At 41.5% G+C, this 15750-nt stretch overlaps 1 protein-coding gene and 2 non-coding genes across 3 annotated transcripts; 2 read left to right on the forward strand and 1 right to left on the reverse strand.

Moving 5' to 3' along the window:
• Window positions 1-1185: 1185 nt before the first annotated feature.
• Window positions 1186-1257, forward strand: Trnaq-cug (transfer RNA glutamine (anticodon CUG)). The gene has a single exon. It is a non-coding gene; the product is annotated as a tRNA-Gln (tRNA).
• Window positions 1258-6858: 5601 nt separating this feature from the next.
• On the forward strand, window positions 6859-6930 carry Trnaq-uug (transfer RNA glutamine (anticodon UUG)). The gene has a single exon. It is a non-coding gene; the product is annotated as a tRNA-Gln (tRNA).
• Window positions 6931-11036: 4106 nt separating this feature from the next.
• On the reverse strand, window positions 11037-15537 carry LOC145443261 (protein phosphatase methylesterase 1-like). The gene has a single exon (XM_080321253.1). It carries the CDS (start codon window positions 14548-14550, stop codon window positions 13417-13419), a length of 1134 nt encoding a protein of 377 aa, XP_080177379.1. The 5' UTR covers window positions 14551-15537; the 3' UTR covers window positions 11037-13416.
• Window positions 15538-15750: the final 213 nt, after the last annotated feature.

Below are 15750 nucleotides of genomic sequence, written 5' to 3' on the forward strand. Positions count from 1 at the left end.
GCAAGGTTTCAGACAATGGCTTGTAAATAGGTAGAAGACGCTGATATTATTCGTTATTCACTCTGTTATTTATGGCCTGATGCAGATTATATGATGTGTAGAAATTAAACACATTCATGATTTACTGAAATTCAGAGTTGTCATAGTTTACTTGGTTGGCTATACAGCAGTGTCATACTTTACTAGGTTGGCTATACAGCAGTAAGGTTGTGATATGGGAAGAATGTCTGGCTTACTCACTAACTATTCTGCAAAAGGGTGAAGATCATTATTCTAGAAACAGCTGTATCGCTAGCTTGCAGAAAAGTGGATATTTCGAGGCAGATTGCAGGTAACTTTCTGGACCTACTTAGGTAACGGCCAAAATGAAGTCAGCCATCCCGGAGTTCTATATATCCCTGACTTCTGGGCTAGTTTACGGCACATCACTCGCAATTTGCTCTAAATCTGACCTAAATTTTCAAAAAAGAGGACAAAATCTCAAAAAAGAGGACAAAAGGGCGTCCTCCGAGGACACTTTCAAAAAAGTCAAGAAAGAGGACAATTCCTCTTAATAGAGGACGTATGGTAACCCTATAATAGATGAAATACCAAAAATGTGGTGACTTTACTATTAATCGAAGTTACAATGAAATGTCTGTCTTAGTCTTGGCCGTCCTAGTCTTAAGTCATATGCCATTGGTTCGAGTCATGAACAATGACTCGAGTACAAGTCGAGTCAATACACATTGACTAGAGTCGGACTCGAGTCGCGAGTCATTACAACCCTGCCTCGCGCGTCAAATGCCTGCTAGCTACAAAATTATAGCGTGACAGTTTTCACGATGATATGATGCATTCGTCATCTCGTATGGTGCTCATCTCACAATTTTGACAAATTCTGCTTACCATTCCGCTTACCGTAACAATTTCATTCAGATAATATTTATAATTGTGTTCTTTTTTCGTGCCAGACGTAAATTGCTACAATAGTAGGCTAAATCACATTTTGACGATGTGTGTGAAATGTAAGTCTGGTAGATCGGCTCGCTTGAAATCGGACAATTTCATCCCGTCACATAAGGCCTACTTTTCGTTACATTGAATACCCACATTGATGCCGCGGGCCGCGGCGTAATCAATAATGAGGAAATTGGACCCCACCACATTTGATTTTGATACCTCTAATTCCGTCATCGTCTGCGCGGCCCCATGGTGTAATGGTTAGCACTCAGGACTCTGAATCCTGCGATCCGAGTTCAAATCTCGGTGGGACCTTGGCATATACGTCGTTTGCCGAATTCTCATCAATATCAGACATGGGGTAATCGCGATTAGTAATCGTAATCGATTACGACGATTACAGCATTTTCAAGTAATCGTAATCGCAATCGATTACATTCGAGAAAATTCCGAAGTAATCGTAATCGTAATCGACTACTTCCCATATTTAATCGATTTCTTTGCAAAAGAACGATTACTTTTTATTTGTACAGGACTCTGAGATAAACTCACCATTCGTGAACAAGGAAGAGGTATTATACCAGTTAGTGATAGCACAAACGTCAGATTTTCAAATGCCACTGCTCATTATTACGTCATTGCGTAAGAAGTATCCAGCTATCCACACTTAGTGAATAGATATTCGATGTGCATTAGTGTGATTGTAAGAACACTCACCGTACTGAATATCAGGTTATCAATACATTCCAGACGCCACTTCCTCGCAACAGGATAATTAACCATCACTCTGCCTAGTTTCAAATAGTAACTTTTGTATTGATGTATGGTTATGCTTAGTTAAACGCGGTTTGACCGTTGCTGCGTGGCGAGCAGTAGGCCTATGTAGTACGAACGTACACCGGACAAAGGTCTGAAATTTTGTAGCCTACTCGTCAAATAAAACATTACGGTTTCCACGACGAAGCATTAAAATCAACAGCTCCTGATATATATCATAACCGAGCTGGTTCTCGTAATGGCGGCTTCCATTACATTATCTGTATTAAGTTGTAGGCAGAATTTTATGTTTACTCTCTCTTATTCTCACATGATTCTACTTGAAACGGGCGCTAATCGTTATTTCAGAATTATTTACTCAACATTTGGGCCTGCCGCCCTAGCCATCGGCTTATATACAATGCTAGCGTGGCATGTAGCTAAAATCAGGACAAACACAGCAAATCGTCCCCCACTTCAAACGTTGCTCTTGGGCTCCCACAGGGTAGTAAATTTTCAAGTTGAAGATTTAATTTCGTCAATAATATTGGTAATTGCATTATATTACTATTCATTTTTAATTCTCTCTCAGCCCCCGATGGTCAGATTTACCTGAAGAGCTAGAGGCACGTAATTCATAATTATAAAATCTGGTATCTTGTAATAATTAGTTACTTTAGGGCAGGGGCGGGCAACATACGGCCCGCGGGCCGGATCCGGCCCGTGACGGGATTTTGTCCGGCCCGCGGACAGTTCCCGACTTCCATGATAATGTGGCCCGCGGCCCAGTATGCCGATATTCCCCGCTACTTGCTTACTCCGTCAAATTTTAGTGACTGTATGTTATTATATACGTGTGTGCGCAGCGTGCGAGAGTGGGGCTTACGCGTAAGTTCGTCGAAGCGAGAAGTCTTGCTTTATCGGCATTTACGATCAACTCAACACTAATGTTAATATTTGTGGTAATCACGGTGTTTGTCGACTACAATGGTCATGGTCATTTACACCAGGCCGATATTCCTTATTATTGATTCCGTAACCGCCGACTAATAGCACGGCGCACTTCTAGAGTTCTGTAAGACGCCTAGATAAACCTCCAACACTATAGGTAGCAATTTTGGAGTCGACCTCGGTTGGACTCGAACCCACAACCCATTGGTGCTGTAGCTGTGGATTACACCACTACACGCTATCTCGCCACCTGCTTAACCCTAATGAATTGATATCTTGGTAAATTTGCAGTACCGGGCTTATCGAACGCCTTGAAATCTTGCACCATGTGCTGATTGATCACTGATCAGTAGGGGTGTTCAAAAATGACCTTTTTCTCAAATTGTACTGGCTACTAGATAAAATTGTTAGGTTACCTAATTTAAGCCTACACATCAAATTTGGTTCAATTCCAGCCAGTAGCCGCATTGCTACAGAAGACGAGATTTTTTCAATTAATTTCATATAATAAATAGAAACGTTCTTCTACTGTAGCAATGCGGCTTCTCGCTGGAATTGAACCAAATTTGATGTGTAGGCTTAAATTAGGTAACCTAACAATTTTATCAAGTAGCCAGTACAATTAGAGAAAAAAGTTATTTTTGAACACCTCTACTGATCAGAGAGCGGCGTCTGTATGGCAATGCTGTTCTCAAATTCATATTGTCTTCGTCATAATCGACGATAATTGGCTTTGAAATGACATTGCTGTTGTTAAAATACATTCGTTACGTACGATTTATTCCTTGTATACGATTTATTCCTTGTATATGTGGGTGGATAAATCGGCAAATAATGTATTGATTCATTCAACAATCCGGCCCGCCAAGTACTTAATTTTCCTATATCCGGCCCGCCGACTGGAGAAGTTGCCCGCCCCTGCTTTAGGGTATGTTGTTATTTCGTATGACCTCCGGTCTGCGTTGTATAATCAAAAGATATTGTTGTGGCCCAAACGTAGCAGACTAAAAGAAATACTTGCGTGAGACGCACACACTAATTACCATGACTTTAATGCTCTGTGGGTGCCCGAGTGGCATTTGCATTGTGGGCTCAGATTGGAAGGACCGGACTATTAGTCACGCCCACCCAGCGCGGCTATTGACAATGGACACATACCCCAAGTTTCGTCCTATGTCTTTCATTAGTAGCACACTTCGTGGATTCGCATGTTGGCCGAAACTGCATATGTGTTTTGGTGTGACGTGACGCGGTATTGACTGGCACCTAAATGCCTATTATTACAAATTATGTATGCTTTGTTTCTTGGCGTATGTATTTCAAAATCAAGCTATCTAGTAGAGACATTTAAATCGCGATGCTCGTAGATAATTTTCAAGTTCATGAAATCTCTCGCAAATAGTCTATAATTTGTGTTGGTTTACGAAATACTTTTGAGTCCCCTTCGAGCTCGCTCCTCACCCTATTAGGAAATTTGGGGTGCGACAGTTGTGGACCTGGCAAGAATGCAAATCGTTGTGTAGATAAATCGTCCTCTATAAAATAGGCAATGGGTTCCTGATGACATAACAAGCAATTATCGCGTCGTATGTTATCTCATTAGGCCTTTTCAGCGCAATCCATATATCGTCTTCCAATATAACTTCTAAGATGCAAAATAAATGTAATCGTGAGTAATCGTGATTACTTTTCCAATGTAATCGTAATCGTAATCGACTACTTCCTGATTTTGCTGTTATCGTAATCGTAATTGTAATAGCGTCATTCAGAAGTAATCGTAATCGCAATCGATTACATTCACGAAGTAATCACCCCATGTCTGATCAATATATTGTCAATAGGCATCCTCATGTCGGGGGTGCCAGTGCCTCAAAAATTATTTGTAATAAATGGAATTACCAGTATTATGGAAATAATTCTTCATGCGACTATAGTCAGCGGATGAACAGTGCATAGGGTGCACACTGTTTTTTCGCGACGCCATTTCGTTGCGCAGTTAGCCGATATAAGAATATTTTCCTGTTGTTATTTTGCGATATTCATGGTGTTTGTCGACTACTATGGTCATTTACACCAGGTCAATTTTATTCATTTTTATTCCGTAGATGCCGACTTGTAGCATGACCCACTTCTAGGCTTTCATAGGACACCGCTTTACACGGATGATATGTCGAGGAGGAGCCTACATAAACCTCCAACACTTAGGAATTCTGGAGATGACCTCTTACTGCTCAACTCGCCGTGACCTATTCAGACTGTATATCGGACATGTGTTCCCTACGGATAGTGATGTGGTTGTGAGAGTTTGCGAATCGTATACATAAAGGGTAGCAGTGAAATAGCCCGCAGTTGAAAGGCAGCTCTTGGGAACGTGATTCGGTTGGTCTTACATATGCGGGACGAGAATATGGCCCTAAGGCAGGGGTGGGCAAACTTTTGAGCCGGCGGGCCGCATTCAACATCTGAATCCATTGACGGGCCGCACTATATAAAATTGAGATTATAAACGAAAATGCAATATTGGTATTTGATTATATAGTGAGGACATGGAGATAATATATATGCTTATTTTAAACAAACCAAACATTGCTTTGATGATATCGTAGAGCGTCAGAAACAGTGGCGAGATTTCATAGGCTGGTCGACCTCAATAACCAATTTGTCAACACTATAGAGATGCCAGTCGGTTATCCCGATTCTTAGAACAGGATTGAAATTTAAATCTGTGAGCAGCGATCTGTTCGTAGATTTACTAATTCCACTTTTGGTTCAGTTCCAGGACACACATTGCTGACAGCATCATAACCATGTTTGCTTCTAACATGCTCCTACTATGTGTAGATAAAATATAAATACCCAAATTGTACGGATACAGAGAACGAATCTCCCTAAGACACGCACGAATCTTATTTTCTAAGCACATCACTGTAATAATGAAAACTGGAGTGGCCAATCTGAAATCACACTCGTGATTCGAATTATTGTAATATCGTTTAGGATTTCTGTAATATTTAGCAGTTGAAACCTTTCAAGCTGCGTGGGCCTTCAGATCGGGGTGTCGCGCCAAAAATTAAACATAAAAAATATTATTGGAAGTATTTACCTTGGAACAGTGGTTATCAAACTTTCTAAGACACGCCCCCTTCTGATGGTGAAAGATTTCGCTCCCCCTTATCGTCATATCACAAAACGCAACCAGGATGCTAGCAAACCTAATGGGTGACATGAAAGGTTACGACTGTAGATGAGAGATTTTTATACATGAAATTCATACTAAATACAGAGCAATAATTATGAATTGGAAATAAATGGCGCGGAGCGCGAAGAAAATTTTCGGTTGAGCTCAGCTTCGCGTCCCCTTCAGATGCTTTCACGCCCCCAAGTGGGGCACACCCCCAGTTGGATAACCACTGCGTTAGAATTATCATGGTGATATATACCGCACAGAACTGTGTTGCGGGCCATATGCGGCCCGGGGGCCGTAGTTTGCCCACCCCTGCAGTAAAGGTGTAATGGTACAGCACTCATGACTTTGAATCTTTGCGACCCGAGTCCAAATCTCGGTGGGACCTCGAATGTTTTCATTTGACGAAGTTTTGACCACACTTTCTAAACAATCTTCATTCCCTATAGTTAGACGCGCAACCTCATGCTGCAATGGTCTGCAATCAGGAGTCCGAATTCTAAGATCCGAGTGCAAATCTCTGTGGGGAATTAGGGCAAATTTTCGACTATACTTTTGGAATCACCCGCATGGTAACTATAACTGAAAATATAAACAATCCAGTATTATTTCAAAGCTACTATTACCGAAATGTCAATATCATCCTAAACGGCACCGACGAAATAACACTATATTATACAAAATTCGTCACGTTGCGGATAATCATAGTGAAACGAAATAATGTGCTGTCCACAGTGTCCACTGCGTCACTCTAAATATATTACAGCATTTATAGTATTGTTTCACTGCATCAAAAATGACATTTCCCTGACCGGGAATCGAACGCGGGCAGCCTGGGTGAAGCCAGGAATCCTGACCCCAAGACCACCAGGGATTACGAAGGTAAGATTTTTTGTCAATTCGGTGTTATAGTTAGTACTCATGACTTTGAATCCTGCGATCCGAGTTTGAATAACGATGGGGCCTTTATTATTTCGAATTTGTCGAATTTGCAATTGCGTTAGTGTCAATACGTTTCCTCAAATGGCCCCATGGTGTAATGGTTAGCACTCAGGACTTTGAATCCTGCGATCCGAGTTCAAGTCTCGGTGGGACCTTCATGTTGCCCAATGTTTCCCGAATTTTTCACCATACTATTGGCTATGCAGTTTCCTGATACCATACGCAGCGGCGCGACGCAGAGATGGTCGCGTGCTGCCCAATTTCGGAATCCGGGTCTGGCAATTGGAAATTCAGAGTCCGACATAATCCTGTCAATGACACGATACTTTTTCATATTGCAATAGAACAATAATGCTAGAATCTGAGTTCAAAATCAAATTCAAAACTAGGATCCAGTCCGGTTACGTATAAATCGATGAATTTCTGCTGCTACGAACTGGATCGTGTCCACCTCTGATGTGGTAACGTGGTGCCGACAGAAAACGAGGTAAATCCACAACAATTATTGATCCTTTTTGATGGTCGCAGTTTGCGATGGACTGGACTGTTATATGTTCTATAGCAGTGCTTTTCAACCTGTGGAATGGTACGCACCTGTGTGGATGAATAAGATTGTAGTGCGGATGACAAATATACTGCGGATGAAAATCATGTTACTTTTCGACGTGGAATAAACCTATAGAAAATTCGAATGCAGTGGCCCATTAACTTCTGTCGTTGCGACATAATTGTAAAGACTTGTAACTATGTCTCGCACTTGCCGTAGTGAATTAATATTTGCGCACGATAATTATTACGTAATCAAAAGTCTGATTTGAAAGCGAGTGGAGTTCTATATATTCCTGTACGTGCAAAACCCAGCACGTATCTTACCGAAAACGGTTTTAGTGCGCCATTGTTGAAATCAAAACGAGGGGAAAGGGTGTCATTTAAATGAAACAATTGATGGCCTAAACCGGGGTAGCCTACTTGTTGCACATCTGAAAAAAATAATGTCGCGTATCTTCATTTTAGTTTTGTAAATCAATGTTCGGTAGGTTTTCGCAGGTGAATTTTGTTTTGCAAAAAAGTGCGGATGGTGCTCCAAAAGATTGAAAAGCACTGGCGTATAGCATTGGACACCAACTGGATTTGAATTCCCTACTTGAGGGGAGTTCTGTAGGTGATAATTTGGCTTTAGTATTGTAAAGATCTTCGTGGGGGGATTCTGTTGGGCTCGCGCGTAGTATATCGACTATAACTACTGTTGATTTTTCCAGACACTGCAACTGCAGTGAGGTCGGCGATACGAAGCCCAGAGTCAGTGGCGGCTCGTGACAATATCGGGTGGCGGGGCAAGGGCTGCAAGCGACTTTTTATCAAGATCACGTCACAATCGCGTTTTCCAACGTAAACAAGTAACTTAATGATGGTACGGTAACATGAATTTCCCGGCAACAGTGATTTTAACGTATGTGCCACGAGACTCGAGAGGTCCGCCGGTGAGCTGTGACTTGACGTATGGTAACTGCGTAAACGGCGTACGGAAAAAAGATTCAACACGGTTCATGTTCGCACTAGGCCTGACTAATTATCTGCAGAAATGGAAATGACTATAACTCGAGAGATAGCGTAAGCCTAATTGGAAAGGTCAACGAGTTCGGACAGATACGCAATTGTTATCTCATAGATTGGGCCTGTCATATTGAATCCAAAACATCATTCTGAAGAACTAAGAATAGCAGCCTCGGAAATTCGGTCTCGGTACAGCATAGAAGATTTTGGTCTTGCAACTGGAGACTGTAACACGACACATACGGCTTTATTACTGTCTATAGGTCTGCTGCGAAATCGCCTTTGGAATATATATATTACCGAATAAATACGTGGACGGTGGATGAAAGCCTTAAACTTAGTACACTGTTACATGACATCATCGAGAAGTGTCCTCATGGCCCTTTTCGGTATGGCACACTGTCAAAATTAATGCGAACAGACCAACACCGAATTTTGCGTAAAATTTACTGAGGAATAGGCTGATCAAGTGATCAGCTGTTAGCCGCCATCGAAAACTAAATAGCTATCGCGCTTGAGGGGGTTGTAAGCAAATGGCTTGACGGCCACAATTTCACGGTGAAATTGACATTGGAGGATATAATATCAAAGTAAATATTTGAATGGAATCTGAGAATGATATCATCATCTCAGTTAACGTTACCGCAGATACAACGGCTTTTGCGTGATATCCGCAATGCGTTGAAGGCTAAAGTGTCAGATCGGAGCGCATCTCTACCATGCTCGACCTTCATAACGAAATTACTGCCCTAATCATTGAGTGTCAACCTTGAGACTTGGCATAGCGTTCGATATAAAAATCAAGACATACTGTTCAAAAGCTTATGACGGATCTAGGTAAGGAGCATCGTTAAAATCAATAGAGACCAATACCGGCTTTGCGTATAATCTGTTAGCGATAAATGAGAGTCAGCTCTCACTCGAATTAGGAAACGAAATTACCACTAACACAGTTCAGTGACAAACTTTACACTTGGTACAGCGTTCGATACTAACGTTAAGACTTACCGTGCCAAATGTCATAACCGATCTCAGTATTGAACATCGTCAAAATCAATGGATTGGATACCAATACCAGCTTTTGAGTAAAATCTGCTTGCGATACATGAAGGATCAGCACACACTCAACTTCGGAAACGGAATTACTACCCTAAACTTTGAGTAAAAACCCTGAAACTTGGGGCAGTGTTAAATACCACCATCACGACATGACATACCAAGTTTCAAGAGTTTTCATGGTGTGAAACACCATCAAAATCGACCTATACCACCAAAGGTCGACTAAACGCATATGACGGTAACCGAGTTCAGCTATAGATACGATTGTTACATCACACCTTAAGGGCACAGAGCTAATTTGCCCCGGTTGCTCGGTCATTTTATGAATAGGAGAGAGTAAATTACCGTTTCTTTATTGTGCGCGGCTTTGAGAGAATAGACAGTGAAAGCTTGTTATGAGCGCTACCGGGGCATGCCCCGGCTAGGCATTCGCAAAGCAAAAACACAGAAGAGAATTCGATTTTCGTAGAGACTTCGCTATATATGGGCATTTACAAGCGAAAGGACAAGAAGAATACGATTTTCGCTGTGGTTTCGGTATATATAGATTGGTGTGCGTCTATAAATGGTAAAGAATTAGTTATTGAAGAGAATTTTAGGTGGGGCAATGCCCCAGTTGCCCTATAGGACGAGCCGCCACTGCCCAGAGTACCCTAGGCATTTACAGCAAGGTTTCTGACGTATCGATCTCGCCTTCCGTCACATGCCACCTCATTTTGTCTCTTGTCCTTTTATGTTATCTCTTTTTACTCGCCTAGGCCAGGGGGGGGGGCAAACTTTTGAGCTCGCGGGCCGCATTCAACATCTGAATCCATTCGCGGGATTGGGATTATAAACCGACACGCAATATTGATATTTGACTATATAGTGAGGATATGAAGATAAAATATATGCTTATTTAAAACAGAACGAACATTGCTTTGATGGTATCGTACACGCGTCAGAAACAGTGGCGAGATTTAATAGGATGGTTGAGAACTCAATAACAATTTGTCAAAACTATAGAGATGAAAGTCGGTTGTCCCGATTCTTAGAACAGGATTTAATTCTGTGAGCAGCGATGTGTTTATAGATTTACAATTCCACTTTTGGTTCAGTTCCAGCTGACACACAATGTTGACAGCATCATAACCATGTTAGCTTCAAACACGCTTCTCAGTTTTGCTATGTGTATATCAAATATAAATACCCCTATTCTACGTAGGTCGCGCGGTGCGCGAAAAAAAAAATTCAGTTGAGCCCAGCTTCGCGTCCCCCTTCAGATACTTTCACGCCGTTCCAATTTGAGAACCAATGCCCTAAAATTAGCATGGTGAAATATACTATAAGAAAAAGTTAAATCAAGTCCCAGCAATAATTCGATTTTCAGTACGCATTTTATAAATATTCTTAATAAGTGGCTTTAGACTCTCGCGGGCCGCACAGAACGGTGTTGCGGGCCGTAGTTTGCCCACCTCTGGCCTAGGCCCATGTAGGTGTCTGACTTCAAAGACTGCTACAAGTCGTTTCGACACTCTCCAATCGTTTCATTGTATCCCAATCTTGTGGCGTATTTATCTGATAAAATTGTTAATAAACTCAACTGTTTTATCAACTGCGCCAATAATCTACACCGCTTCCTAATAACACAAGGAAATCATTGAGTATATATAGTTCCCCGTCAATTGTATTCACATTGAATGCAGATGGTTAACATCAACTCGACACAAAAATGCAAGTAGCCTTAGCATGCTCGGTATATAAGCATCATTTAACACAGTAAATAAATACCATAGTTTATACCTTTATAGCATGCATGGTCGAGATAGTGATGAAAAGCAACATTCCATAAAATTTTACGCGAGTTTTGGAGCTAGCATCTGGCAGTGTTGGGATCAAGTCACTACCTTCGAGTCTGGAGTCATTGCGCATTTTGACTCGAGTCAAGTCAAGTCAATCGATTTTTGAAGGTGACTTGAGTCAAGTCAAGTCACTCGAATTTTAGAGGTGACTCGAGTCAAGTCAAGTCACGAGTCAAGTCACGTCACAATTCAAGTCAAGTTGCATTTTCGAAGTATGAGGCATGCTTACGTCATTGCATTTTGCTAGCTGTCTGAAATACAGATTGAGTGGTTATTGATTCTGGACCTATGAACGAATATAGAGTTAGATATAAACACAAGAAGGCGGCGCTTTATTGCTGAGATATACGTAGAAATGCTTAACTACGTAAGTAATTGCATGGCCTCGGATTATAGTTACCAGCCAAAATAGAGAATAGAGAACGAATTGGTAAGATGCAATATATTACCCATTTACAAATTGATATGATACAATTCCAGCCTGCGCCGATGGTTGAGGACTATAAACTATATTGGAGTTCAATTTCAATAAAACAAGAGGTTTGGTTAAGTTAAGAACAGAGAACAGAAATAGACATTTTGCTATTAAATTACTCTACTAATACTTGCGTACTTGCTAAAGAGCTGCAAAGATGAGTGGGACCGCATCTATCAATCCACAGATACTGGGAGAGCGTACGAAGATCTGCGACCCTCGGTACATGACAGACTATCTGAAGTGGATACAAGGTTCGGAAACTCGATAATGCCGCGGTTAAAAACGACGCATTGCAGACTAAAGCACCATCTCAACAAGATTGGATGCATCGACTCGCAACTGTGCGAAACATGTGGTATTGATGAAACCGTAGAGCATTATCTCATGAATTGTAGAAAATACCGCTATCAAAGAGAATGCTTACGACGCCATACAGAGTCAAAGAATGTAAATTTAGACATGCGAACCCTACTGACTGATCCACAAGTACTGCGATATGTTGTTGAATATGTTAGATCGACGCGAGGAATATTGTAAAACCTTTTTATGTGCACATGCGTACCTATCTCCGTTATATATTATGAACTTTCTGTAGCGTTCAACTTGTTTCTGTCCGTGACGCAAAAAGCCTAAGCTCTAAGCTCCGATCACCTTATTTATGAGAGAACAATGGAGGCTCAGTAAAACGCACGATCATTGAATGATTGGTCGCTCTCATGGGTTACACCAGCGTTTCGCGTACAATCCAAACATATGCAAGATACAATGATTTTTATCGACATCGATTGCTTGATGACTTGAAATTGACTCGTGAATTTTGCTCCGAGTCACGAGTCAATCCACATTTTTGATACGCCGAGTCAAGTCAAGTCAAGTCATTTTAGGAAAGTGAATCGAGTCAAGTCAAGTCAAGTCAAATCATGCGAAAAAGGTGACTCGAGTCATCCCAACACTGGCATCTGGGGAATTTGATGATGGAGCACCAACAATAGTGACGTAACTAATTATTGAGTCGTGAATAAAACTAACTTTGTGATACTCCTTCCTCATCAAGGCTGTCTGCCAGAACTGTCGGCTGCAACCAAGACATGTTAATTACGCCATGAAAATGTTGCCATACTTGAAGACTGTACACACAAATCTACAGGCTACTAGATGACAACGGCAATTGTTGCATACGATTTTCATGTCCAAAAGAGGTCCTGCGTAGGCTCAGTAATTATATCAGAGATGGTCAGTAACGAAGTACTTCTACTTTTTCAGAGTTGTCAAGTAGGTTTTGCATAGTTGTATTGCTTACTCTCCAAGTGGCATCGTTTTCAAACTACTTTCACATCCAGTTTTCTGGCAATATACTTTTAATTTAAAATTTGGATTTTGAAAACTACAAAGTAGGTTTGGAGTTAGTTTACAGCCCTGTTACGGGTGAAATTTTCATAAGAACCGCACGAAATCGTCCCTGCAATTAAATACATTTTCGAATATTCTACCAATGTGTAGGGTCATTTGGTCATTTCAAGTTACTAGCGAAGATACATCCCGCAATTTCGAAATCAACGACCTGCAATCGACTGCTAAAAGTATCCGTTGCCTCCACCAAATCTTATGCTCCGGCCTCTCTGTGGGATTCCGCACGATCTGGCTGTCCTCTGCAACCCATGCATCAGCCATGATCCAACAGTTGAGTAGCACTTCATGTTAGGAATCATTCAGCAAGCCGGCATAGGTCTCTTGAAGTTCCCCACAGCATTCACAAACTTATGCCGAACTAGGAAGCTCGCGATAGCCTCTGCGACTTTAACCGGAGCGTCCTCGTGCACCGCATGCCCGCTCCTTGCCACGATCTGCATCTGAAACTTTCCTTGCATTTGAGCCGTGGTCATCTGCGCGTCCAGCCGGTCTACCCCCGCTAGCAAAAGCAGTTTAGGCGCACGCACCGATAAAAACATGGATGTCATGCCTTTAAACCAGCTCTCCCAGTATTGAGAGGTCTTTGTAAGGTCGATACGCCATACATAATGATTTTTCTTGTTTAATTCAGATTGTACCATTACACTAGAGGTAGCAGTTGTAGCAACATCCGTCTCTTCTTCTTCAATGACAGTGTCAATCTCATGATCACTCACAGAATTTTCTTGTTCGATACCGTCGTATTGTTTTAATTGTCCAATCATTGAGACTCTGGCTGACTCTGCATTTCTTACATACCCTGTTTTGATGCACCATTCATTGGCCTTCTCTACAGTGTCAAAACTCTTTGGTCTGTTGCTGAGAACGCCACGCATTGCGTGTAAGCTGTCAAGAGCCGAGCCTTCGACAACGTCAATCACTATCAACGCAAACATGTTTGATATTCTCTGTTTAGCAGCGGCGTGGACCGCGATAGCTCCACCCATGCTGTGACCGACTAAAATCACAGGGTTTGACGCGTTTGGGGTTTGTTTCAGGATAGCTTCCAATACCTTGTCAACATCATCTACTAATTGATCTGCAGATAGACTCAGCTCGTCGGAAGTGCGTGTCAAACCATGTCCCCGTTGATCGATCGCGATACAGCAACATTCAATTTTTTCCGTGAGATACTTACAAAATAAAGACCATGTAAGCCCGGAGAATCCTCCGCCGTGCAACAGAACAACTACAGGTCCTAGTAGTTCTCCTTTCTGATAATAGTGGAATGTGTCTGCGTTTCCGGTGATGTTTACATATTTCTCACAGTCGAAATACTTTGTCCACGGAATCGGAGTAAAATCTTTTTTCTTGTTGGCGTATTTGGAATTGGGAACGGGCGGCCTCGGTGGAAGTAATTTGGCGCCTTGTAGTTTTTTTTGAAGGGCCGACATTGTCAGCGTCTAAAAATGTTATAGTGCAATATTCCTTTGAATGTAAATATCAACTATTGATGATATAAAAACCGCAGATGGACACAGAGTTCAGAGGACACTAACAAACACAATTCATATGAAATATCAATAAAACCATTGAAGCAGCTACGATCGAGTTCAACAACAATTGGAATGAAATATTGATTTACCGGCAATACTAGTTCATGATGAAGAAACCATGAAATCGCCGTAGCAGTTTTCATTCATTTTATGGCCATTTGATTGTTTTCACTGTTTATTGCTCACTGTAACATAAACACTTTCCAAACAACATTTTGAGTCATAACTGTGAATATGTTTTATCAATGGACATAGGATACAAACCAGAGTGGAATTGGCTGGCAATGTCACACATAACTTTCTATCAGTGTCACGCGTAGCCTATTGGCAAAAACAACCACCGTTTCCAGTCCGGGATACAATTACTAACACAATCCATCGGTGGAATTCCTTGATCATTTGACAAAAGCAAAACACTTCAAGTGACACAACAGGCTAGTAGACCAATACAGACTAAAAAATTACTTTCCAATTAGGAAAAATCCGATATGCCAAGCGTGCAATCCTCCAATCTGAGGCTCCATAAGTCACACTTCATTGGCAGCAGCCAGCAGCTTGTCTATTGAAAAATCAATTCAGTTTTAACAATAATCGGTAGTAGAATTTGTCTTGCAGAGTACTAGGACGTACAGATCCCCAAAATGTACTATAGCCGAAAAGATCTCGTATATTCATTTCACTGAGGCCATTTGCATGCATACGCCTGATACGGTAAGTCTTAAAATGGCATGACGCTCAATCAGTCACACAGTGCTGGCCATATGGTTACATCCATGTATTATTAGAAAATGAAGAAAACAAGACACTGGAAGATTCTAGTACTCTTTTAGTCCTCGTGTTCAACCGCCAACATTAGCCCTGGCACTGCTGCCTGGCCCCTAGCAACGCGGCCCCGTGGATATACTCAGATATCGCAGATATCGCAGGTATCGCAGATATCGCAGATATCACTACTGTGGATATACTCAGATATCGCAGATATCGCAGATATCATTGTGGATATACTCAGATATCGCAGATATCACCAAAAACCGCAGACATCGAGGTCATATAAAGGTCACGTTTCGTTTAGAGCGCAGATATCACGTCTTAAGCATG

The sequence above is a fragment of the Botryllus schlosseri genome, chromosome 7 (assembly GCF_051294905.1).
Source record: "Botryllus schlosseri isolate E-star chromosome 7, Bs_hap1, whole genome shotgun sequence".
In the NCBI taxonomy this organism is placed as follows: Eukaryota; Metazoa; Chordata; class Ascidiacea; order Stolidobranchia; family Styelidae; genus Botryllus; species Botryllus schlosseri.